This window comes from Dasypus novemcinctus, chromosome 9 (assembly GCF_030445035.2).
Source record: "Dasypus novemcinctus isolate mDasNov1 chromosome 9, mDasNov1.1.hap2, whole genome shotgun sequence".
In the NCBI taxonomy this organism is placed as follows: Eukaryota; Metazoa; Chordata; class Mammalia; order Cingulata; family Dasypodidae; genus Dasypus; species Dasypus novemcinctus.
The window spans coordinates 108077062-108102941 of NC_080681.1; the positions used below are offsets into that span (position 1 = coordinate 108077062).

General features: G+C 47.9%; 1 protein-coding gene across 1 annotated transcript in view; it reads left to right on the forward strand.

The window, feature by feature from the left end:
- Positions 1–16242: 16242 nt before the first annotated feature.
- Positions 16243–25880, forward strand: part of SLC9A1 (solute carrier family 9 member A1) — a 52777-nt gene continuing 43139 nt past the window's right edge. Inside the window, exon 1 of the mRNA XM_004478757.3 lies at positions 16243–17493. Within this exon, the coding sequence (XP_004478814.1) occupies positions 17139–17493 (355 nt within the window). The 5' untranslated portion in view covers positions 16243–17138. The remainder of the gene's footprint in view (positions 17494–25880) is intronic.

A 25880-nucleotide genomic window follows, 5' to 3' on the forward strand; every position in this document is an offset into this window, starting at 1 on the left:
CATCTTGTAAAAGAAAAACCTGAGTCTCTGAGCCCAATGTTTACTTCACACATAGCATTACCCTGGCAGATAAGGTGAAGGGTTCTTTAATGAGTGGATAACAAGGCATTTTCCAAGTAGGGTGGTTGCCAGTTCTTTGCTTTCAGTAAAGCTGAAGGAGGTTCTAATTGTGTTGTCAACTTATAGATCAATAAAAATAATTTTTGGTGATAGATCACTGTGTGATTCTTGGCTTGTAACCCAGAAGGAGTTCAAATAATTAAGTGACACTGCTATAATAAAACTCCCTCCATTCTCATCTTATTTATGTGGACATGGTTTCTCAGTGATTCTATCTATAAAAATGAAAAATAGATTTAAAATTGATGCTGAGCTTGGTGTCATCACAGCAATTAATAATTTTTACCCATAAATAAATGAATTAATTGAAATTTTTCATTGAGATGTGTTTTCAATACCATTTTACACTTTAATAATTATTTATCAAAAGATAATATGTTTTCGGAAGCGGATTTGGTTCAATGGATAGAGCGTCCGCCTACCACATGGGAGGTCCAAGGTTCAAACTCAGGGCCTCCTTGACCCATGTGATGAGCTGTGATGAGCTGGCCCATGTGCAGTGCGGATGCGCGTGAGGAGTGCCCTGCCATGCAGGGGTGTCCACCGGTAGAGGAGCCCCACATGCAAGGAATGTATCCTGTAAGGAAGGCTGCCCAGTGTGAAATGCAGCCTGCCCAGGAGTGGCGCCACACAGATGGAGAGCTGAGGCAACAAGATGATACAACAAAAAGAGACACAGATCCCCAGTGCCACTGACAAGAACAAGTGGACACAGAAGAACACACAGAGAGCAGACAACTGGTGGGGGGCGGGGGAGGGGGGGAAAGAGGAGAGAAATAAATAAAAAGTAAATCTTAAAAACAAAACAAAACATGTTTTATGTTTCTTTGATCAACAGAGTACTAATATAATAATTGTAATAATCCAGTAGAAATTTTTAAAAATGCACAACCTTAGAGTTAAAGGAAATTTAAAAATTATTTAAATTTCAAATTTTAATATTTTCAATTTTATATACAAATTTATGTTGAGGTATGAATTAGGTGAACAATTATAGACTTTCAAACATAAAATATATTATACTAGAATAGCATTATGTGAGAGGAAACAAAATGTAACTATACATTCAAGAAGAAAAAATAATGGTGTAGGATTTTTGCCTGTTAAAGTAGAGCTTGTCTGAATATTTTCTTTACATGGATTACAGTAGATACCAAGTCATGATGGCATTTGCCTTCCATCGACAGATGAAACAGTTTGTTTAAAATGTTAGTATTTAGAATATGCTGGTAAGTATTATATACTTTGCTGTTAGGTACATTCAAGTTAAGACTTTTAGCTAGTTGTCAACTTAAAAATGTGCAGGGTGTGTCAGATATCCCGCATAGGGCTCTGCAGATCCATTCTCTGCCGCCCCCACCCTGCCCTCTTTCCTGGCTGGCTTTTGGGTAGAGGACATCAATGGCTCCTGTGGCCTCTGGTCTGCAGATTCATTCTCTGCCGCCCCCACCCTGCCCTCTTTCCTGGCTGGCTGTTTTGGAGAGAGAACACCAATGGCGCGTGCGCCCTCTGGTCTTGGCTTGGGTTTGGCCAATGGGGAGCCCTGGCAGCAGATGGGAAGGAGGGAGGAAAGCCAAGTCAGGGTCTCTCTCCCTGGCTCCCACCCTTGGGGGTTGAGCTGGGCTGGCTCTGTCCCTGAACTGTCCTCCACTCAAGGCAGAGGACCTGCCTCTTCAGGTTTGGGGTGAACCTGGCTGCTGCCAGTCCCAGCTTCCTGTGTGAGCTCTTGTGGTTTTCATACGCTTTGATCACACCTTTGTAATTAGTCCTTTTGTCTATGTGACTCCTTGAATTGTCCTATTTGAATGTGCCATTTATTCCCTGTTGCAATCCTCACCGACAGAGAGGGGGTGCAGGTTTTTTGTATGTGGGGTTGGTTTTTTTTTTTTAGTCTTATAGGTGGCACAGGAGCAAAAAATCTGAAGACCAGTGATCCAGATTATAGCCTTGGTCATTCATTCATTCACTCATTCATTCAATAAACATTAACTGCATCATGCTCAGCGCTCCACTACAAAGGTAAGTAGATGGGGATAATCTAGTACACAATGTAAGAATACGATATATGCTTTTATAAAGAGGTGAACAGCACATGGGAGAAGCACTATGGAGAGAGCAACAGATTCTCTTTTTTTTTTAAGATTTATTTTTTATTTATTTCTCTCCCTTTCCCTGCCCCCCCCCCCAGTTGTCTGCTCTCTGTGTCCATTTGCTGCGTGTTCTTCTGTGTCTGCTTGTATTCTCATCAGGGAGCACTGGGGATCTGAGTGTCTTTTTGTTGTATCATCTTCCTGCGTCAGTTCTCTGTGTGTGCGGCACCAGTCCTGGGCAGGCTGCACTTTTTTCACACGAGGCAGCTCTCCTTACAGGGCGCACTCCTTGCATGTGGGGCTCCCTACACGGGGGACATCCCTGCATGGCATGGCACTCCTTCTGCACATCAGCACTGTGCGCGGGCCAGCTCACCACACAGGTCAGGGGGCCTTGGATTTGAACCCTGGACCTCCTATGTGTTAGGCAGATGCTCTATCAGTTGAGCCAAATCCGCTTCCCCTGATTAATTCTAATTGGGCTTCACAAAGGTAGAGGATTCATTTGCTTTAGGACATTAAAGCTAAATAGGAGCCTTCCTGGAAGCCAAAGGGAAGAAAAGCAGTGGAGGCAAAGGGGCAACATGAACAGAGCAGGGCAGCATAAGAATCTGATGGTTAGCAGGGACTTCTGAGTCCTGGCTGAGCATTCAAAAGAGCTTTGGGCCCAAAAGCACAAAGAATAAAGGAAACAATAGATCAGAAAAAGGAGATTCGTGAAATGTGAATGAAGTCTGGAGTTTAGTTATTATTAAACATGTCAATGTTGGTTTCTTAGTTTTGACAAATGTACCATGGTAATGTAAGATGTTAACAATAGAGGAGGGAAGCAGGTGTGGGTCAAGTGATTGGGCTCCTGCCTACCACATGGGAAGTTCCTGATTCTGTTCCTGGTGCTTCCTAAAGAAGACAATGAGCTGGAGGGATGGGCAAGTATGGCAAGCTGACACAACAAGATGATGCAACAAGAGACACAAGAAGAGAAACATAATGAGAGACTCAACAAAGCAGGGAATGGAGGTGGCCCAAGCAATTAGGCACCTCCCTCCCACATCAGAGGTCTGGGGTTTGGTTCCCAGTGCCTCTTAAAGAAACAAGGAAGAAAGAGACAGAGCAAGTGCAAACAACAAAGGGGTGGGAAGAAATAAATAAATAAATCTTAAAAAAAAGATAGAGGAAACTTGTGGGGAGTACATAGGAACTCTTCATATTATTTTTAAACTTTTCCGTACATTTAAAATTATACTGAAAGAAAAGTTTATTTAAAAAAAAAATGATACTGATTCACCACCCACCAAGTTGTCAAAGTCTGACGCTCAAATATTTAGGAGGATATGGGAAAAATGGTACTTTCGTAATTGTTGGTGGGAGAGTGTGTTAGTTTCCTAGGGATACTGTAACATTAAAAATTGAGTGCCTTCAGACAAAATAAATTTATTCTCTCGCAGTTCTGGAGCATGGAAGTCAGGACTATGCTCTCTCTGAAGATTCTAGGAGAGGATCCTTCCTAGCCTCTTCCGAGCTTTGGCGGTTACAAGCAATCCCTGGTGTTTCTTGGCTTGTGGCAGCCTAATGCCAACCTCTGCTCCGTCCTCCCTCTAGGTCTCTTTGTCTTCTTACAGTGACACCAGTTGTGTTGGATTTAGGGCCCACCCTACTGCACTATGACTTGATTACATCTGCAAAGACCCTATTTGCAAACAAGGTAACATTCGCAATTACCAGGGGGTTAGGATGTCAACGTGTCTTTTTTTTTTTAAGATTTATTTTATTTTATTTACCTCACACACACTCCACCTGCACTCACCATCTGCTCTTTGTGCCCATTCGCTGTGCATTTTTCTGTGTGTGCTTGTCTTCAGGAGGCACTGGAAACCGAACCTGGGACCTCCAACGTGGGAGAAAGGTGCTCAATCGCTTAAGCCACCTCAGCTCCCTGGTCTGCTGCGTCTCTCACTGTCTCTCCTCTGCGTCTCCCTTTGTTGGGTCATCTTGCTGTGCCGGCTGTCTGCGGTGCAGGCCAGCTTGCCTTCACCAGGAGGCCCCGAGAATTGAACCTGGGGACTCCCATGTGGTAGACAAGAACCCAATAGCTTGTTCCACATCCGCTTCCTTCAATATGCCTTTTTGGAGGACATGATTCAAGCCGAAACAGAGGGCAAAAGAGTACATTAAGAAACAAGTTAGTCCAGGAAAGCTGAAAATGTATAGACCGCACAACCCAGAAAGGCTGCTTTGAGTATATAGGGAGAGGAATTCTAATACATGTGCATCAAGGGACATGTGTAAGACGTGACGCAACATTGTTCACAATAACATAAAAGGAGAGCCTGACAGTCTACAGCTGACCTTGTGGAGACAACAGAGCAGCTGAGCCTGGAGAGAATTGAGCTCTGGGAGAGAGAAGAGATTTGTCCCAGCCTACAGCTGATACTGGAAGAAGCTGGGACCACAGAGCCTTAAGAGGAAAAGTAAGGCGAAACCCTTGCAGACATCGGCAGCCATCTTGCTCCAACACGTTGCAACAGACTTTGGTGAGGGAAGTAACTTATGGTTTATGGCCTGGTAACTGTAAGCTTCTACCCCAAATAAATACCCTTTACAAAAGCCAATAGATTTCTGATACTTAGCATCAGCACCTCTTTGGCTGACTATTTCATAAGGTATAATAATGTGACGGAATATTTACTATATAGTAGTTAAAAAGAAAACAAGGGCATGGATGTAGCTCAAGTGGTTGAGCACCTGCTTCCCATGTACGAAGTCCTGGATTCAATCCCTGGAACCTTCTAAAGAAAAAAAGAAAAAGAAAGAACAACATCTGTATATAAACAGGTCTAGAGGTTAAATATGTGATCTTGAGTGAAAAGGTAAAGATGAAGAAAGATCTAAATGATATGATGCCACTGAAACAAATTTAAAAGACATGCAAAATTACCATATATGGTTTATGCAGACAGGTACATTAATTCATTTAGCTAACAAATCTTTGTTGATTGCCTTATGTGCCAGGAACTGTTCTCAATTCTGGAGATAGAGCAGTGAAGAATAGTTGCTGACACTTAAATGAGACCAGGAGCTAAGCATCCTGTAATAATAATAATAATCATAGCAAATACTTAAGGAGCATTTATTATATAGCAGGTTCGGGTCTAAGCACTTTCCATGTATTAACTTGATAATCCTCATAATAAACTTATCACATAGGTTCTATTATTACGCCCATCCTGGAGATGGAGAAACCAAGGTGCAGTGAACAAAGTTAAGGAACTTGCCCAAGATCACGAGACTAGATAGTGGGAGAGACAGCAGTTCAAATCCAGACAGTCTAAATACAACTCTGTCCTTAACTAACCCTTAGGTTATACTGCCTCGAATCCCTACCACCATGGAATTTGCATTCTAGTTAAGGTTAGACAGGCAATAAAAACATCATTTGTCAGGCGGCGGACTTGGTCCAGTGGTTAGGGCATCCGTCTACCACATGGGAGGTCCGTGGTTCAAATCTTGGGTCTCCTTGACCCGTGTGGAGCTGGCCCATACACAGTGCTGATGCGCGCAAGGAGTGCCCTGCCACGCAGGGGTGTCCCCGCGTAGGGGAGCCCCACTCCCAAGGAGTGCGCCCCGTAAGGAGAGCCGCCCAGCGCAAAAGAAAGTGCAGCCCGCCCAGGAATGGCGCCGCCCACATGGAGAACTGACACAACAAGATGACGCAACAAAAAGAAACACAGATTCCCCTGCTGCTGATAACAACAGAAGCGGACAAAGAAGATGCAGCAAATAGACACAAAGAACAGACAACCGGGAAGGGGAGAGAAATAAATAAAAATAAATAAATCTTTAAACAATAAACAAAGATCATTTGTCAGACAGTGGAAGTGTTATGGAGAAAAATTAAATAGGAAAAGAAAGGAGGAGTGTGTGGGTGGAGGCATTATACCTTAACTACGGCTGGTTAGGGAAGGTGTAACTGAGAGAGAATATTTGAGCGAGGACTCAAGGAAGTGAAGGTGGAAACCATGCGGCTATCTGGGGAAAACAGCATTCCAGGTATACAAACAGCAAGGTGAAAGGCTCTGTACCAGTTTGGTATTATTTATGAATTCCAAAAATAGATATTGGATTATGTTTGTAAATTGGTCTGTTCCTCTGGGTACATTAGATTGTATTGGATGCAGAGGTTTCACTCTTACTTGATTAAATAATGATTAAGGCTTTGATTGGGCCACATTAGTAGGACGTTGAGTCCCTGCCCCCTTGGTGGGTGGGGACTCACAGAGAAAATGACAAGGCAGAGAAGTGAGGGGAGTTTTGATCCTGGAGCCCAGAAGGTAAATACATAGAGAAGCAGATATATGTGGAAAGAGAGAAGGCTCCATTAGACACGGCAGAGGCCCCGGGAAGAGAGACGAGCCGTTTGTCTGCAGTTTATAGCTGGCCTTGTGGAGAGAGCAGAGCAGCTGAGCCCAGAGAGAAAGGAGTCCCGGGACAGAGACAAGACCTGTCCCAGCATGGCAGGAAGAGATGAGATGTGGAGGCGCCTTTGGGACTTGGAGTTGCCCTAGATGGTGCTTCAGGGGCAATCACCGGACATTGTAAATCCTCCCAGGGACCACTGGATGGAATGTGGGAGAATATGGGCCATGATGTGGACCATTGACCATGAGGTGCAGAGATGCCCAGAGATGTACTTACCAAATGCAATGGATGTGTCATGATGAAGGGAGTGAGTGTTGCTGGGGGGGGAATGGTGGGGTGGGGGTGGTGGGGTTGAATGGGATCTCATATAATTTTTTTTTAATGTAATATTTTTACAAAATCAATAAAAATTTAAAAAAAAAAAAGAAAAAGAAAAAGACCTGTCCCAGCTGGCAGCTGAGATTGGAAGAACCTGGGACCACGGAGCCTTTGGAAGAGGAGGAAGGCTGAACCCTTGCAGATATCGCCTGCCATCTTGCGTCAACACGTGGCAACAAACTATGGGTGAGAAACTACCTCTTATGGTACCTTGAGTTTGACTCCTTCAGGCCTTGTGACTGTGACTTCTACCCCAAATAAATACCCTTTATAAAAGTCCACAGATTTCTGGTATTTTGCATCAGCGTCCCTTTGGCTGACTAGTACAGGCTCTGAAGTAGGTTTGATTAATAACTTGCAAAGTAGCTGGGGCTTGGGGGTGGGAATAAAGCATAAAGAGTAAGAGTAAGAGGACACAGAGTCAGAGAGCAGGCCAGAAAGAAGTGGGCACTGGGCTGGGGAGGGACTTGTAGGCCATAATAGGGACCTCGGAGGGGTCTGAGCAGGGGTGGCAGCATCTAAAATATATCAGAAATGGGGTGGCTTTTATAATGGGAATTTATTAGGTTAAAAGCTTGCAGTTCTGAGGCTGTGAAAATGTCCAAATCAAGGTGTATTAGTCAGCCAAAGGGGTGCTGGTACAAAATACCAGAAATCGGTTGGTTTTTATAAAGGGCATTTATGGGGGGTAGGAGCTTACAGTTAGCAGTCCATAAAGCATAAATTTCTTCCCTCACCAAAGTCTTTTACCACGTGTTGCAGCAATATGGCAGCTGACATCTGCCAGGATTCAGGCTTCCTGGGTTCCTCTCTTCCTGGGGGTTTGCTTTGTTCCAGGCTGAGGGTTCCTCTCTTCCCAGGGCCTGCTTCTCTCTGGGCTTAGGTTTCCTCTCTTCCTGGGGCTTGCTTCTCTTTCCCCACAATCGAGCTCCTCTGTGTGCTTACTTCCCAGGGCTCCAGCTCAAAAGCCCAATATCAAAATCCCAGCATCAAAAGCTCTGTCCTTTTCATGTCTTTTATCTGTGAGTCCCCACCCACCAAGGGGTAGGGACTCAAAACCCTATTGATGTGGCCCAATCAAAGCCCTAATCATAAATTCATCATGCCCAGGTACAGACCAGATTACAAACATAATCCAATATCTATTTTTGGAATTTATAACTATATCAAACTGCTATACAAGGTATCATCAGATGGGAAGCAGACTTGGCCCAATGGATAGGGCGTCTGCCTACCACATGGGAGGTCCCCGGTTCAAACCCCGGGACTCCTTGACCCATGTGGAGCTGGCCCATGCGCAATGCTGATGCATGCAAGGAGTGCCGTGCACGCAGGGGTGTCCCCTGCGTAGGGGAGCCCCACACGCAAGGAGTGCTCCCCGTAAGGAGAGCTGCCCAGTGTGAAAGAAAGTGCAGCCTGCCCAAGAATGGTGCCGCACACATGGAGAGCTGACACAACAAGATGACGCAACAAAAAGAAACACAGATTCCCCGTGCTGCTGGTAAGGATAGAAGCTGTCAGAGAAGAAAACACAGCGAATGGACACAGAGAGCAGATAACTGGGGTGGGGGTGGGGGAATAATTAAAAAAATTAATCTTTGGGGAAAAAAAGGCATCGTCAGAGATATTGTCTTACCAAAGTTCAGCTGCTGGTGATCTTAGGCTCCTACCACACAGGGAGGCACAAGGGAGACTCTGCCTTCCCCTCCAGTCTCACTTCCTCCCTGAGCTCAGCTGTGGGCAGTCAGGCATATGGCTCACCTCTCCCCTCTCCTCCAGGCTTCTTTCTCAGACCTTCGAGGGCCTCTTTCTAGGCTTCTGTGGCCTGCTGATTGCAGCCTCCATTTATAAAGGACTCCAGAAGAGGACCAAGACCCACCCGGGATCATGCCTCACTGAAGCAATCCAATCAAAAGCCCCCAGTCGAATTGATCCAATCAAAGAGTCCCACCCCCACAGGAATGGATTTGCCCCCAAACCATGATCTTTTCTGGGATCTACATAAAGCTTCAAACTGTCACACAGGGAGACATCCAGTTAGGGGCTATTTCAATAAGCTGGGCAAGAAATGCTGCAGGCTTGGATCAGAGTAATAGTGGAGGAGGTAGTAAGGAGTGATTGGATTCTGGATATATTTTCACGGTTAAAATGAACAGTATTTGCTGAGGATTAGTATGAAAAAAAGAGAGGGGTCAAGGCTGGGGGTAGAGGATGAAGTGGTTATTTCCTGAATGGGTAGGAAAGTGGAAGAAGCAGGTTTGGGGAAGGGGTGGGAAAGTCCTGGAGATCTTGGACATATTGTTGTTGTTGTTTTTTAGGAACTGGGGGCTGGGGATTGAACCCAGGAAACTGGTGCTCAACCACTGAGCCACACTGGCTTCCCTGAGCTGGTTTTATCATTTGTTTTGCTTGTTGTTTGCTTTTGCTTTTTTCTTTTTTTTCCAGGAGGCACTGGGAACTGAACCCAGGACCTCCCATGTGGGAGGTGGGCACCCAAGCACTCGAGCCATGTCTGCACCTGTGGACACGTTGGTTTTGAGATGTCTGTTGGATAAAGCGGGTGGAGCTGTCAGGTGTTCAGAGTGGTACAGGAGGGTGGAATTAGAGCAGAGGACTGGGTTGGAGAGAAAAATCTGTGAGTCATCTGCATATAGATGGTATTTGACACCATGAGAAAGGACGAGGTCATCTGAGAAATGAATGTAGAGAGAACAGTGAAGAGGTGAGAACAGAGCTCTGGGGCCCCCAACATTTAGAGGCTGTGGCAAGGAGGAGGATTCAGCAACGGGAGATGGAGGAGCAGTCAGTGCAGAGGGAGGAAACCCAGGAGAGTGTGAGTTCTCAAAACGAATTGCAGAAATGTCTTTCAAGAAGGAGCAAGGGATCAAATGTATCAGAGGCTGCTGAGGGTAAAGAAAGATGAGAATCAAAACAGACCATTTAGTTGCTCAACATGGAGGTGCAATGCGGTGACACTGACAAGAGTAGTTTTGGTGAAGAAGATAAGGGTCAAATCCTAATTTTAGAGGGTTCTAGAGAATTGGGGTCTGGATGCAGCCATACAGACAACTCTTTCAAGTTTTTGGCAGAAGCTAGAGGGGTATGTGGGATGAAAAGATGCATGTGAAAATGTAAAATAATATATTACACTCATGATAGAGGATGTCTAGGGGTGGAGGTAGAAGGGAATGGCATTGATGGTGCAAAGGGACTTGAATATTTGACAAAATAGTACAGATATCAGTAAAAAAAACATGGAAAGCAACAACAAAAAAAAACCTGAACGCAAATATAACAAACTGTAACAGCCATTAATTCTGGAAGTTTAAAACTAGGGTGTTTGTTATATTTTATACTTTCAAAATTCATTATAAATAATGGGAGGCAGACATGGCTCAACTGATAAAGCATCTGCCTACCATATAGGAGGACCAGGGTTCAAACCCAGGGCCTCCTGGCCCATGTGGTGAACTGGCTCACGCACAGGGCTGTCGCGCACAAGGAGTGCCCTGCCATGCAGGGGTGTCCCCCATGTAGGAGTGCGCCCTGCAAGGAGAGCCACCCCACATGAAAATAGCGCAGCCTGCCCAGGAGTGGCGCCGCAAACATGGAGAGCTGACGCAGCAAAATGACGCAACAAAAAAGAGACACAGATTCCCAGTGCTGCCAAGAATGCAAGTGGACACAGAAGAACACACAGTGAATAGACACAGAGAGCAGACAATGGGGGGAGGGGGAATGGGAGAGAAATAAATAAATCTTTTTTAAAAATTCAGTATAAATAAATTAAGAAAAAAGTATGTGGGCCAGAATGTGTGAAGGAACTTAATTGCCCTGCCCCAGGGAAGTGGACTTGGCCCAGTGGTTAGGGCGTCCATCTACCACATGGGAGGACCACGGTTCAAACCCCGGGCCTCCTTGACCCGTGTGGAGCTGGCCCATGTGCAGTGCTGATGTGCGCAAGGAGTGCCATGCCACACAGGGGTGTCCCCCGCATAGGGGAGCCCCACGTGCAAGGAGTGTGCCCCGTAAGGAGAGCCGTCCAGCGCGAGAGAAAGTGCAGCCTGCCTAAGAATGGTGCCACACACATGGAGAGCTGACACAACAAGATGATGCAACAAAAAGAAACACAGATTCCCATGCCGCTGACTACAACAGAAGTGGACAAAGAAGACACAGCAAATAGACACAGAGAACAGACAACAGGGGTGGGGGGGGGGGGAAAGGGGAGATAAATAAATAAATCTTAAAAAAAAAAAAAGTCCTGCCTGGGATGAAGTATGCATCTGTTTAAACAGGGGCAACACTGATCCTGAAAGTCCTCCCTGAATGCTGTGTGAAGGGCAGACTGGATTTGGGGCAATTAAAAGTTTACTTGAGGGAGCAGAGGGGCTCAACCAATTGGGCGCTCACCTCCCACATGGGAGATCCTGGGTTGGTTCCCAGTGCCTCCTAAGGAAGAGGAGCCGCTGCCGCAACCAGCAGATGCCGTAACCACCACAAGGAGCGGATGCTGCAATGAGCAGATGCCACAACCAGCAAGGAGTGGAAGTGGCTCAAGTGGTTGGGCACTCACTTCCCACTTGGGAGGTCCTGGGTTCGGTTGCCAGTGCCTTCTACAGAAGATGAGAGAAATAAAAAGTCTACTTGAATAGTCCAGGCCAGAGCTTTCCAAAATGTGGATCAGAATCTCTCAGGGGCAACTAATAAAAATGCAAACGTCCAAGTCCTTCCCACCAAGTCTACTAAATCCTAACCTATCCATCTGGACTAAGAAATCTGCATTTGAAAATGGGTGCCTCCCTCCCCCACAATGGTTCTGAGAACCCAGATGGAGAGCAAGGTTAGGGGAAGCTGGTGAGCTGAGTTTGTACCTTTGAAAATGGAGGCGCCTGTGGGACATCCAGTAAATAAATGGACATCAAGTTTGCTGATGGGTATTAATCAGATTCATTATTGATTCTCTCTCTCCAGGAAGCACATGGATTTGCACATAGTAGGTGTGCACTAAATGTTTACTAGCTGAATTCTGAACTTAAAAGCAACTCACTGAACCCCCAATTCTAACTCCTCACCACCCTCCAAACTCTCTTCTAGTTGTTCAGGTGTACATGTTTTTTCACGGTGGCTATGAGCCTGGCGAAGTGGGAAAAGTTTGGACTTCAGGGTCAGATGGGCCTGGATCCAACCTGGCTCCTCTTCTTCTGAGCTCTGTGGCCTCAGACAAGCGACTCTTCTCTAGGGGCCTGGGCTTTCTCATCTGCAAGTAGTACGTCCTGTTAGGCATTCATTCAGCAAATATTTATTGAGTGCCTACTATGCCCTATCATTGTTCTATTGCTGGAGAAACGGACAAGACAGGCACGGCCCCTGACCTCCTGGAGCTCACATCCTAGGGGAGAAACAGCAGACACAGTAAATATAAAAAATAGGTAAATTATACAACATGTGAGGTGACAAGTACTGTGGATAAAAACAAAAAGGAACAGGCTAAGGGGCTGGGGCTGGGTGAGAGTGATGGTGGTTGGTCAGGGGAGGCGTCACCAGGGAGTAGGATTACCATGTGGCGTCGTTGAGAAGGGAAATGTGTGGAAAGGCTTGAAGGACATAAGGGAATGAGCCAAGTGGATATCTGGGGGAGAGTGTTCCATGCAATGGTAACAGCATGTGCGAAGGCCCAAGCAGCAGCGTGCCTGACAGTGGTTTGAGAAGTAACAAGGAGACAGCATGGTTGGAGTGGACTGAGCGAAGGGGACTAAAATTCCCAGCATTTTTAGTCAAAAGACTCAAGTTGGTGTATAGGGAAACAGACAGAGCTAAGCACCTGGAGATGCCACCCATGGCCTGAGCACCCTGAGGTTGTTCAAGATTTGCAGGGGGAGGGTCTGCAGAGATGTGGCCTCTCCCAGCCATGAGTGGTGTGGGCCTGGAATGGTAGCAAAATGAGGACTTGCTAAAACAGGGTGACAAATATTGCAGTATATGTTAGCCGATGACCTTTAACAAGTCAATGCTTTTAACACATACAAACGCTCAGCAATGTGATTTGTTTAAAATTTGAAAATTCATAGCACACCACAGGGGGTGCTGTCTGAGGATGGGACCGACGTGTCTCTTTCTAGCTGTCAACATGTCTCTGTGACTGAATGTGTAACTTCACGTGGTCCTAACGGAAAAGCCTACATCGGACACCCTTGGTGCATGTGAAGAAAAATGCTGGAAAAATGTGCTTGAAGCTTGCTGGGGACTACTCTAAGTGTTTCGTGTACATTAGCTAATAATGCCTAACAGTCCCGTGAAGTTGGCACTATTGTGGCCCCCACATTATGGAGGAAGAAACCGAGAAACAGGGAGGTCGACTGGTTTATATAAGGTCTTATTAACCAGTAAGTGGTGGTATTGGGATTTGAACCTAGACAGTCTGGTTACCCACACTAGGCAGCCCCCGTGCTTAAAATATTATGTTACACTATTTCCCCTGGGCAGGGCCTTGGCCAAAGTCCGCCCCAAGTGGTTTCTCCCAAGGCCTCTTTCCTGGTGTTGCCATGTTGTCATAACCTTCTCCAGGCTGTAGAGGCATTTCCTGATTCTCGTGGGATCTTTTACCTCCAGGCTGGCACAAAAAGGCTCATTAAGGAGCGGAGTTGGGGAGAGCCAGAGAGTAGGGAGGATCGGCACACACCAGTGAACGTTGCCCTCAGGACTGGAAAGGATGTAGGTCTTGGAGTTCTGCCCCGTGGCACCTGTGGAAAGTCTGTATCCTGGCCACACCCTTGCCCTGCTTCCTTTTTCTGTGCTGCGCTTGTGGCGTTTGAAAGAACACTGGAACACTGGCGTTTGAAAGAACATCAGAAACCTAAGTCCTGGATCTGCTGCTTAATAGCTTTGTGACCTCGGGCAAATTCCTTCATGTCTCTGAGCTGTGTGTGTGTTTTTCATCTGCAAAATGGGAATGAGAATAATAGCTACTATTTATTGTGCCCTCACATGCCCTAGCACTTGGATTGTTGATAAACCTGGGGCACTTATTTGTGAACGATAAAAGGCTTAACAGTTGCAAGACATTATTGTCATTACTCTGGTTCTTGTTGTTCCTCTCTGGTTACTTCCATTAGGCTAATGTTCTCCTTTCATCTGTTCCCAGGTGACACAGGGCCCCTAGTCTTCTCTGAAGGCCCTTCCAGGCTCTTCCCATGTAACTGAGCATATGCCAGGAAAATGGAAAGTACACAGAACTCGGTTTAATGTTGCCATCCTCAGTCATGATCAAATTACTCTATTTATTGATTATTATTTAAATAGACCTTTTTCTGTGGAAGGATAGCATACATGGAGAAAAGTGCACACATCCATGTTCAAAGAGTTATCCCCAAACAACCACATCTGTGTAAACTTGGTGGAACATTAGCAGAAGCCCGCATTGTCTGCCCCCTTCCTTTGTGCCATTTTCCAATTGCTACTTCCTCCTTCCTCCCCAAAGGTATTCATTTTCCTTACATCTAACATCATAGTTTTCCCTAGTTTTATACTTTATATAAATGCAATCATACAGTATTTAGACTTTTATGTTTAGTGTCTTCAACTCAACTTTACGTGAGTCATCCATGTTGCTGTGTAGCAATAGCACATCCATTTTCATTGCTGTATAGTATTCCATTGTATGAATACAGCTTAACTTATTTACCACAGTTGTGGCTATTATGAGTACCATTGCTCTGAACACTCTCATACCCTCTGCCTTTTGGTGTACATAAGTATGTATTACCCTATTCACTTCATAATGTCTATTGAATTTTAATTTACCTGATCCATTGGTTTATTTAATTTATTATCTCTATTCCTCCAGCGAAATGTCCATTCCATAAGGCAGGGACCTGGTCTGTCTTGTTCACAGCTGTATGCCCAGTGCTTAGAACCTGACCCAGTAGTATAAATATTAAAAGATAACAGAAACATACATGTGCTGAGCACTTTGGATTTATGGAGTGATTTCACATGTACATTATCTTAGCTTTCACGAGACCTCTTTGACTTAGGTACTGTTGGTATCATCATGCCCATTTTAAGGATGAGGAAATATGTTCAAAGAGGTGATGTGATTTATGCAAGATTATTCAGCTGGCAACTGGTGACTCAAGATTTGAACCCAGCTTAATCTGACTCCAACTCCAACACTCTTTCCCCTGTATCCTGTTGTCTTACAGGGTTGCAGAGGCCCAGGATTGAAATCCAGAACCACAGAAGATGGTAGGAGCAATCTCCGAAGAGGGTGCAGTTTGCTTTCTGCACTCTGACTTTCTAGAGTGGTGGAAAAAGTATCAGATGGGCAGTTAGGAAACTGGGTACTTTCTAAATTGAGAACAAAAGCCATGCCATTCATCTCTATGTTGGCAGAGGCCAGGACAAGGCCTTCTCACAAGACACCCAGTAAATGTGTGTCGGACTGAACCAAATCCTGGTGAAATCACTTGTGACTTTGAGCTAGTCACTTTTACTTTCTTGGCCTCAATTTACTCTTCTGCAAAACAGGGACAGCCTTTCAGTAATTTCAGTAGTTCAGTAGTTTGTACATCTCTCACATATAAGCTGTACATTAGAATCACCTGAGGAGCTTTGGAAAAAAAAATGCTGGTGCCTGGGCACTCCTATGAAGCAACCTAATCCAAAACTTTAAGAGTGGGTTCCAGACAACACCATTTTAAAAAAGCTTTCCAGTGATTCCCAAGTACTGCCATCATCTCTTGAGACCTTACCAATTCCAACCAACACCATAAGTTCAAATCTCTCCTCACTACTTACATCCTAGCTAAGGAACACTCTGTGCCTCAGTTTCCTCATCTATAAAACTGAAACCATATTAATAGTTCTATGTGCCAGGCTCCATGGCACATGGATTTACATGAATTATCTCATTTAATCATTACAGTACCCTTCTGATACAGGTCCTACTTCTGTCTCCACTTTAGAGATGAAAAAGCTATGAAACAGTTCAATAACTTGTGCAAGGTCACATGACAACTAAATACAGAAGATTATACTGAGAAACCTTTATGAGATCACGGGTGTGGAGGTGAAAGGACTTTTTAAATAGCGAAGCACTTTGTCCGTGTTAGTTAGGATCTCAGTAGATTCAGGATTTTTTTTGCCCCCCGACTCTTCTTCCTCTTCCCACGCGACACCTCCTCCTCTTGGCGAAAGGGGCCGCTGTGCTGCGCGGGCGCTGACAGGTCCCTCTAGCCCTCGGCGCCGGCAGCTCGCTGGTGCCTATAAGGGCAGCGCCGGGCTCAGCGCGGCATCAGTCCGCTGCCGCCGGGGCCGGGGTCGGGTTAGGGCTGGAGCTGAAACCGGCACTGAACCTGGACTTGGACGCGGACGAGCTGCAGCTGGGCCGGGCCGGGGCGGAGCGCAGCGACGTGCCAGGGCCGCAGGGAGGGGCGTGTTGCCGCCGGCTCACCGCGAGCTGCCCCCAGCCCGCGCCGAGGTGCCCTCCCGCCGGCTGCCTGCCTCCGCCTTCCGCCTCCTTCCATTCCCCCGGAATCTCAGCCTGGCGCTCCTCGACCCCGGCCCTGGTGGGGAAGCTCTCCGCCGCTTTCCGGGTTCACTTTCCTCGCAGCCTGGGCTCCCAGCCTCCTCTCTCCCTTTTCCTGGCCTGGATCCCACCTTCCTCGGTCCCTTTCCTTTAGTCCGGGCTCCCTACTTCTTCCCTTAACCCAGAGTCCTAGCTCCTCAGTCACTTTCCTCAGCCAAGGGCCGTAGCCTTCCTTCTTCCTTTCACTTGCCTGGGGTCCACCCACCCCCATCACCTGTTCTGGCCCCAGGGCTCAGAGTCCTTTCCTACCCCCACCCTCCACCTCCCTGCACCCCTGCTCCAGACCTTTTGTCTCCTCCTATGGTTCCTGGGTCCTTGTCTCCCTTCTCTATTTTAGAGTCCCAGATCCCCGTCTCACAATTGTGAACCCCCAAACCGTCTCCCACCCCAGACGACTGCTTCCACAAAAATATCTCTCTAAAACATGAACTTTTCCTAGAGACTCTTCCAGTCTTCGTCCCTCCTGCTGACCCTTGCTACCTATGTCCCAGGTCTTACTCTCCCTTTGCTAAGGTCCAGGCCCACTGGGCTCAGGGAGCAGGATGCTGCCTCTGTGGTGTGGCATCAGTGGCCTCTCTCCGCCACGCATCTTCCCTTCATTGCTCGTGGTGGTAGCCTTGGTGGGGCTGCTACCTGTTCTCAGGAGCCATGGCCTCCAGCCCAGCCCTACTGCCAGCACCATCCGGGGCTCAGAGCCACCACGGGAGCGCTCAATTGGGGATGTCACCACCGCCCCACCGGAGGTCACCCCGGAGAGCCGCCCTGTCAACCATTCCATTCCTGAAACCGGCATGAAGCCGCGAAAGTCCTTTCCAGTCCTGGACATCGACTACGGCCACGTGCGCATACCCTTCGAGATCTCCCTCTGGATCCTGCTTGCCTGCCTCATGAAGATAGGTAAGTCTGATCTGCTCCGCTGCCAGTGCCACCACCAGACTGGCTTACCATTTGGGGCTGCCCAGGAATAAGGGTCTGGACTATTCCGGTAGCTTGGGCAGCCTCCATCCTGCCGTCATGGTCCTTCTCAAACTTGAGCTCTGTGGCTTCTGGGGTTGTAAAGCCTGCTGGGATTGAAGGCAGCCTCGTGTGTGGGAGAGAGCAGGGCAGGATGAGAAGATGGGACCCTCGGATAGTAGGTGCCTTCAGCACGGCTTCCAGGCCTGGCAAGTCTCCCCTGGCCGGGCCAGGCATCCAGCTGTGTGCAACAGGGGAGTGTCTTCCAGCAAGTGGCACCTTCTGCTTTGTCAACAGCAACCAGTGCAATTACATGCTTCATGGTCAGGAGGTCCAGGACAGAGTATATCTGTACTTGGCCTGTCTGAGGCCTGTCCTGTATAGTGGGAGACCTAGACTTCAAAGCGCTAGAGACTTTGAAGTGTGGTGGAACATGAGGGATCCTCAAATTCCCACTTGCCTTTATCCCTAGCATGCTATCTGTCAGGTTTGCCTGTCCAGGCTGGTTAGGAGTCCCTGAGTCAGTTTCCGGCCCAGGAATGTCATTCCTTACACAGTTTATAGGATGGTGGCCCTGGAAATTTCCAAGGTCTGTTTTGGGGGTATAGGGAGAGTGAAGGAGGTTGCAGCTTGCTCTGGACCCAACTCACCCCCAGGTTCGCAGTGGGCTGTGTCTCAAGGTGCCTTCTGAGCCGGCCAGTCACACTGCCCTTCCATCCATCTAAGTAGGAGATGTACAGTGGAGGGGCTAAGGTATTCTGATCTGAAGAGACTTTGAAACATTCTTTTTGGGGGAAGGAAACAGAAAAGTGGTTCCCTGTCATAGGGCTGGTCTCCCTGCCAGGCCTGAGTGTCCTGTCCTGCTGGGTGATTGATGGAGCACCCTGGAGCCTGCGTAGCCCAGAAGTCCCTGGAAGCGGTGTCCAGGGAGGCTTTTAATGTTGCCTTTGCTATCATCAGTTCCCAGCTAGCTGTGGAAGGCATAGGGACCTGGAACTCTGCTCCCCTTCTTTGCCTGAGGTTGGGTTTGGGGTGTTCCTGCCATTTGGCAGGCAGTCTTGCAGCTTTCCCAAGGGCATGCAGGAGCTGAGTGGCAATGCCAGCAGGCTCTGGGACCTGCGGGTACCTGGGGCTCTCATTGACTCTTGGCAGATCCAGGACCTGGCTTCCTGGTGCGCGGCTTTGATGCTGAGCCGGTCACAGTTACTGGGCTGGGCCTGGAGCTGGGCCACTAGGCCCTATACACTGATAGAGCTGTACTTCTCAGAAAAAATCAAGGACTGGGCAGAGGAGCTGTTTATACTGATTCTGGCACATACATGACCTTGAACAAGCTGGGGTCTTTCTTAGCTGGTCTCTTCCACCTGGGAAATGGGCAAGACACTCTAAATTTGACTATACCAGTCGAGACCATGTGTCTTAATTTGTTGTAAAAAAACCCGAAATGACTCTGATGTGTCATTTGTGAGTCCAGGAAGAGAAATCACAAGTGCTGTCTATACACTGCCCTCCTCTCCAACCCCCTCACCTCCGACCCACACCCGGCACTGTGTTAAGGGCGCTGGGGGCTGGCAAACACTTCTGGTGTTGGCGCCTGCTGGTGGGATGACAGCGTACTGCAAAGACCTCACTGGGCAATCAGGAGTTGTCCCTGCAGGCCTGATGAGCTCTCTCATCCTCAGGCTTGCCCCAGCCTGCTTTGTCCCCAGAGGCGCATCGTGCTCAGGACCCTGGGCTGCTGGAAGGCAGAGATGCTCCCATGGCCAGGGTATTAGTCTAGAAACCTGGAAGGCTGGCTTCTCATCTCACCTCCTGTGACCTTGGGCCAGTCACGATCCTCACCTGTCAGTTGATCTTTGTGGCCCTTCCCCATCTGATATTTCTATTGTTCCACTTGCTTGGGTAACTGGCAAGTCACTCAGCCTTGGGCCTCAGTTTTCCCAGTGAAAAATGAAGAGGCTCAGTATGATCTCTGAGAGCCTTTGCAGTTCCAAAAGTCTGTGCCTCTGGCTTAGAAAGGCATTTTCCTGCCTCTGCAAACAGAGACAGCATCTGGCTGTCCTGGGGAAAGACTGGAGAGGAAGGTGGCCAAAAGATCTCATGGGTCCCAGTTAAGATGGCAAAAGTGAAGGCCCATTTTTCCTTCTCCTTTGCAGTGTAGAATCAAGGTTGGATCCACTTAACCTGAGCCCTGGTTTCCTCATATGTAAAATGGGGGAAATAATAGTATCTAGCTACAGACTTGCTGATGTGACATAAATTGATGCCTATGAAACTGACTTTGTAAAGTGCTTTACATACAGGAAGAACTCAGAGGGAGGCAGCTGCCCCTGTAGTATTTTAGACACCTAAGACAAATGCATCCCTTCTTCGGCCTCCTACAGTCTCGCTCTGAGCCCTGGAGTCTCCCTCTGAGTCTCTCTTTTAACCCTAAGCTGCCACTGGGAGACTTTCCTTGAGGTTTCAGGGTTTGCAATGTGGTCCACTGACTTTGTTCTTCCTTTCACTTAAGCTGCCTCCCTAGCTGATCTGGGAGGTAAGGATGGGGGAAGAGAGAGGGGCTGACTGCTTCTGGGGGTAGAGAGTGGGGGGCTGAGGCCATGCTACCTCTGCACAAATACCCAAGAGCCTAGGAGCTTGTTTGGGGTACTTGCCTATTCTCCCAGCACCCCAGCATGGGTAGGAGCTGGTTTGGAGCCCTCATTCTGTCATCAGTGACAGCTGCTTCTCTTGCAAAGTAACCCTCCTTTAAGAATGGAGGGGAGTGGATGTAGGCCAAGTGGTGAGTGCCTGCCTCCTACGTATGAGGTTCTGGGTTTGTTCCCTGGTACCTCCTAAGAACAAAACAAACGAACAAAAAACCAACTCAAGGGGACTGGTGTAGCTCAGTGGTTGAGTGCAGGCTTCCCATGTGAAAAAACCAAAACAAAACAGAATGGAAAGGGTTGTGTGCAGTTCTCATTTCTATCCCAAAACTCCTAATCATTACCCTTGCTAGGTACACACTTTGTCAGGGACTGGTGGGAGAGGGGCAGGTTTAGAGCTGAAGTTCTAGAGTAGATGCTTCTGGCTTCTCCTCTGACTTAGGCAAGTCACTTGACTTCTGGGGAGATATTTTTTTCTCTGACAGTCAGGGATTCTTGCCTTTTTCTTTTGGGGCAAGGGCTAGCATTGTGAGGGAGGGGTTAGAATTTTGGGAGAACTATGACACTTACCCTAAGCCTTAAGGTTATGTCCATTCCCCAGCCCCGTTCCACATTGTGATTTGGACCTTGCATGAATTCTGCTTTGTTCCTGGTTCACCTGACTCCCGGTATAGTGCTTGTTCCAAGGGAGCAGCTCAGTGTAACCCAGCTCACCACTGGCATCCCTTGAATTTGTTTTCCATATTCCTGACCCGGAACTCCTGGCAGAGGCCTGGGAGTCTACAAAGCAGGTGTTTATTGTCTCCTAACCAGAGACACAAAAAAAGCTTCTTTTGTTCCTTTATGTCTTACAGCTTTTTTTTTTTTTTTTGGTTTTCACCCTGCCATTTTCTCCTGTGAAAGGGAAGGTGGGTTATTATCACCCCCTTCACCTGTGAGGATACCAGACCCAGCAACTACTTCCCTATAAAAATAAGACTAGAACTTGCCTCTTCCACTTCTCAACAAGAGAGAGGAACAGCCTGAAGGTCACCTTGAAACTGCCTCAAGAAGCCCAGATGGGACTCTAGAAAGACAGGTGACCTTTTTCACTTTGGGAAAACAGCTGACTGACTGCAGGACAGTGGGAGGGGAAGTAGGCTGGGGACTGGAAGGAAGTCTTGAGGTAGGCATATGTCTCCTGAAGCACCATGGCCCTTACAAGCCTCTGTTGCACATATTGCCATGCTGTTCAGCAAGCACCTACTACCTGCAAGGTGCTGTATGGGCGAGGCAGGCCTTTCCTCTCATTTCCACCCAGCTCTGGTCTAAAGGAAAGCCTTCATCAAGAGGTTCTGACCCTGCTTCTTGGTACCCCTGTAACCTTGGACAAGGCGCTTCCTTCTCTGAACCTAACGCCTCATCAATAAGGTGAAGGTGCTGTCCCCACCTTCCAAGACCGATGTGGTGCCAGCTCACTGTGGCAGCTTTCAGGGCCCACTCAGCGTCCTTCCCTTTTGTGAGGTCTTCCCAGCCTGCTCCCCAGCAATTGCTCCTTTCTCTCCTGAACCTTTTCCCCTTACTGTTTTTCCACAACTTTGGCATTTGGCCCAGCCTGCCCTTGGACATTTCTTCTGTTGGGTGTATGTATGTTTTAATAATAATTATCATTTATTGAATATGTGTGGCATAGTGTCAGGCACTTTATAAAAGTAATCTCAGTTAATCCCTACTAAAATCCCAAGAGATAAAGGTTATCTCTGTTTTACAGATGAGAAAACTCAGAGAAGTTGTCTTCTGTGATTTTGAATTGCTATTTATTTTCTGTTCGAGTCTCGGCACAGCCTCTTAGAGGGGTGCAGCGCATCTCCTGCCTCTTGCTTTCCTTTCGGCATATGCACAAGGCTCTGCACTGAGTAGGTACCCAGCTAGTACTCCCCTTAAGGGGCCAGGCTGGCGGCGATGGTAGCAGTTTTCTCCCTGCCCAAAGCTGGAGGTATTCAGCGCCTGTGTTTGGGCCCATCCTCCATCCCTGTGAGTCCACATGGGCACACCCCACGCCAGGCAGCTCTCTCCCTGGTTCCATGGTGGTTCTCTCTTCTCCCCCCCTTCCCCCCTTGTCTGACCAGAGCTTGCTTCTCAGGGTTAGAAGCTGCTCAGGCCAGGGAGTGTCAGTTGGAGAATGGCTTTCTTTAGCAAGCAGAGCATGGCTGTCCTTGTGGCTGTGATCCCCTGCTTCAGAGCAGGAAGGGTGCTGGTTGCTTTTGGTTCCCCTCAGGGCCCATCAGGATCCCCTGAGAGGCAGCCGCCGTGTAGGGAGCAGGTGGCTTAACTCGCTTTAGCCCGCCAAGGTGAGCGGGACTAAGTGGTAATTCTCATTGGTACCTTAAGTTGTTTTTTCCAAAGTACTTGCGTGTACAGTATTTAATTTTGATCTTTTCTGAATTCCTCTGGGTTAGGATAGCAGGTGGTATTGACATACCCATTTACATCTCAGGAAACTGAGTTTCAGATTGTGACCTGCCTGAGGTCACTTAACAAGTAAGAGACAAAGGATACAACCCCTGGACTTCTAACTCCATGCCCCGAACTGGATTCTTGTGAGGATTAAGGGGAATGAGAGACCCAGAGGTACACCGGGGCGAGTAAATGAGCAGATAGGGCCATGAGGGCCGCCAGGCAGGGCCCCTGAAGGAGTGGGCCTCAGCTCTGGCTGCCTCAGCTCTGAGCACTTGGCAACCTCTGGAACACACCTGTATTTGCACAAAAGAGGATATGAAGGCTGCACTCAGAAATGGAGTCTGTGGAGCAGCGAACCTCCAAAAATGGAGGGCTTTTCCTTTCCCTCAAAGCGTTTTAGGCCCTCCAGGAGAAGAGAGAAGAGTCAAGGAAGTGAACTACAACAGAAAACATACTGGATAGGGAGGTGGGGGGCAGGTCAAGAGACCTGGGTCTGGTTTCAGCTCTTTGCAGCCTCATTGTGTGCCCTTAGGCAAATTACAACCTCTGCTTCCTAATCTGCTGTATAAGATTGGATTAATTATATTAACTGCCACTTATAAGGCACCCTTCCAAAGGCTGTGTCAGGTACTTCTTGCATAGCTAGAAAATACAGGGGTTTAAGCCCACGTCTGTCTGGCTTCAGAGCCCATGGTCTTTTCATCAGCCTGCCCTGACTCCAAGGACCCTTTCAATTCAGCAATTTTATTTTTCCCATAATCATTTTGAACTGGGAAGTTCTAAAGATTTTAGTGTTTCAAGCCTGGCTGCTCTCTTGGATCACTTCTTGGGTTTGGGGCAAAAAAACTGTGACCCACCCCAACTCCAGGTCTTACTGTGAAGCAAACAGCCCTTCCCAGAGGTGGCTGTGTTCAGAAACACCGGAGGGACAGGGAACTGGAGCGAATCAGTCCCAGGCTCCCTCTGGGAATGCCAGCCTGCGCAAAGCTGGCCCGCCTGCCTCCTTCCCTCTCTCCCCACCCCCCATCTGCCCCCTTTCCATATGAGGGGGAGAGCAAGGGAGGAGACCTGGCTCAGCAAACCAGGGCCTGGGTTATCCCTGAGTCATGCATTGCTTGTGTGGGCCTCGTTTTGTAGCACTCACTCCCCCTGCAAATGTATGAGTCAGACATGTCTCCCCAAGGTTGTCTGCACACACCGCACCCAGCCAAACCATCTCTTTAGATGACGATAAACATCAACTGATACTTTAAGGTGGCCTGTGCGTATGTGTGGATATTTTTAATCTTATGGGCTAATCTAATTTTAACTGAACTAAGCTTTGGGTTGAACTGCTCCCTTTCCCTGAGATCGTGCTGACTTTGTTTCCTTCCCCCCAAAGCTCATCCATCATGCAGGGCCAGTTTTGGGGTCTCAGGCCAGTCCTGAGCCTTGAGTTCTAATACTTGCTGAGAATCTGGAATTCCCCAAATTATCCCAGCAGGTTATTTCCTGCAAAGGTATGTCTTTAAGCAGCTATGACTGAGGTTCAGAATGAGAAGTCCTGTTCCTTCCCAGGCCCCCTTCTCAATCCCTTGGGAAGTCCTAAGCCCAGACTGGCCCGTCCACAGTGCTGAATCTGTTTCAGACTAGGCCACCGAGGGCAGAGGGGTGACCTCACAGCTGTGTGTGAGGCAGAGCTCATGAGCTCACCAGAATAATAAATAGCTAACACTTGCGTAGCACTTGATGTCTGCCAGGTGGAGCTACGGAGGCTGTGTCTCTGCAGGGGCCAGCCAGGACCAAGGGCAGCTAACGAATTCATTCGCTCGAGCCAGGGATGAAGAGGCAGGTCAGCTGAGATCCCAGCAGGCATCGGGCGCGTGGCCCTTCGGGGAACTAAGAGTGAACCCTTCGTTCCCCCGGCCCTGCTCCTGAGGAGCTTCTGGTCTGCTCAGGAGAGGGGTCTGTGTTGGGACTGGGTGGATGCCTGGCAGAGGCAAAGTTCAGAGGGAGCGAGCCGGGAGCCGGGTGGTTAGGGAAAGCTCTCAGGAGAGGTAACTTGAGCTTGAAGGATGGGGAGGAGCTAGATAAGCCGGCAGGAAGGAGGGAGCTATTCTTAGTATTGGATTTCCACAGGAATGTAAGTCCCGTGAGGGCAGCGGGGCCTCTGTTTGCTTTCCTGGCCTCTGTTCCTGGCACGTAGTAAGGGCCCCATAAATATCTGGGGGATGAATGAATGAGCGAGCATGTGACTGACTTCTGTGTAGGGATAGGCTGAAGCATTTGGGGCAGACGAGAAACCAGTTTGGCTCCTCAGGGAGCAGGGAGAGCAAAGGTTGGAGAGGGAGTCTGTAGCTGCCACGCCAGGGAGGTTAACCACCCTGGAAAGTGACACCCACAAAGTGATGCTTTAGGGTCAGCCTGCCTTTGCGTGGTGCAGCGTGGCTCCCTCCCTCCATCCCGGGCTCTAAGGGCGAGGCTACACTGGGAGAGGCTATACCTCTCTGCACTAGGTGGGGTCTCTCTGGGGGAGGCGTGGGTCTGTTTGGTTTGCCCTTGATGTGTGTAAGTAAAAGCAAGGTGCCCAGGCTTCCTCAGGGAGCTGCTCAGAGCCTAATTGAATTAAGCCCTTTCCGAGGAAAACTGTCTGCCTGTGTCTATGAATGAATGAGACTGGTGGCCATAAAGCTTGCAAGAAGTCACGCTTGTTGCTTTATATTCATACCTGGACAGGTTTACTTATGGCTTCCCCTTGTTTTTATGTCTGTGCTGGGGGTAGGCAGGGACTAGAATCTCCTTTCTGTGGCAGATTTATTTTTATAATAAATATGTTCAAGGTAAAAAAAAAAACCCAATAGTACAGAAGGGTATTAAGGTGAAAAGTAAAAGTGCCCCTCCTACTTCTCTGACTGCCCCACCATTGCACTTCCCACAGGATACCACTGTCAACTTTCTAATGCATCTTTTCAGAAATTGCATTTGCACGTACAAGCGTGTTCGTGTATGTGAGGGCAAATTTAGTTTTTTTGTTTTGTTTTTTTAGGTACCAGGGGCCGGGGATTGAATCTGGGACCTTGTGTATGGGAAACTGGCACTCAACCACTGAGCCACATCAGTTTCCCTGAGTTGGTTTTTCTGTTTGTTTTGCTTGTTGTTTGTTTTTGTTTTTTCAGGAGGCACCAGGAACCAAACCCAGGACCTCCTGTGTGGTAGGCGGGAGCCCAACTGCTTGGGCCACATCTGCTCCCCAAATTAAAATTTAGT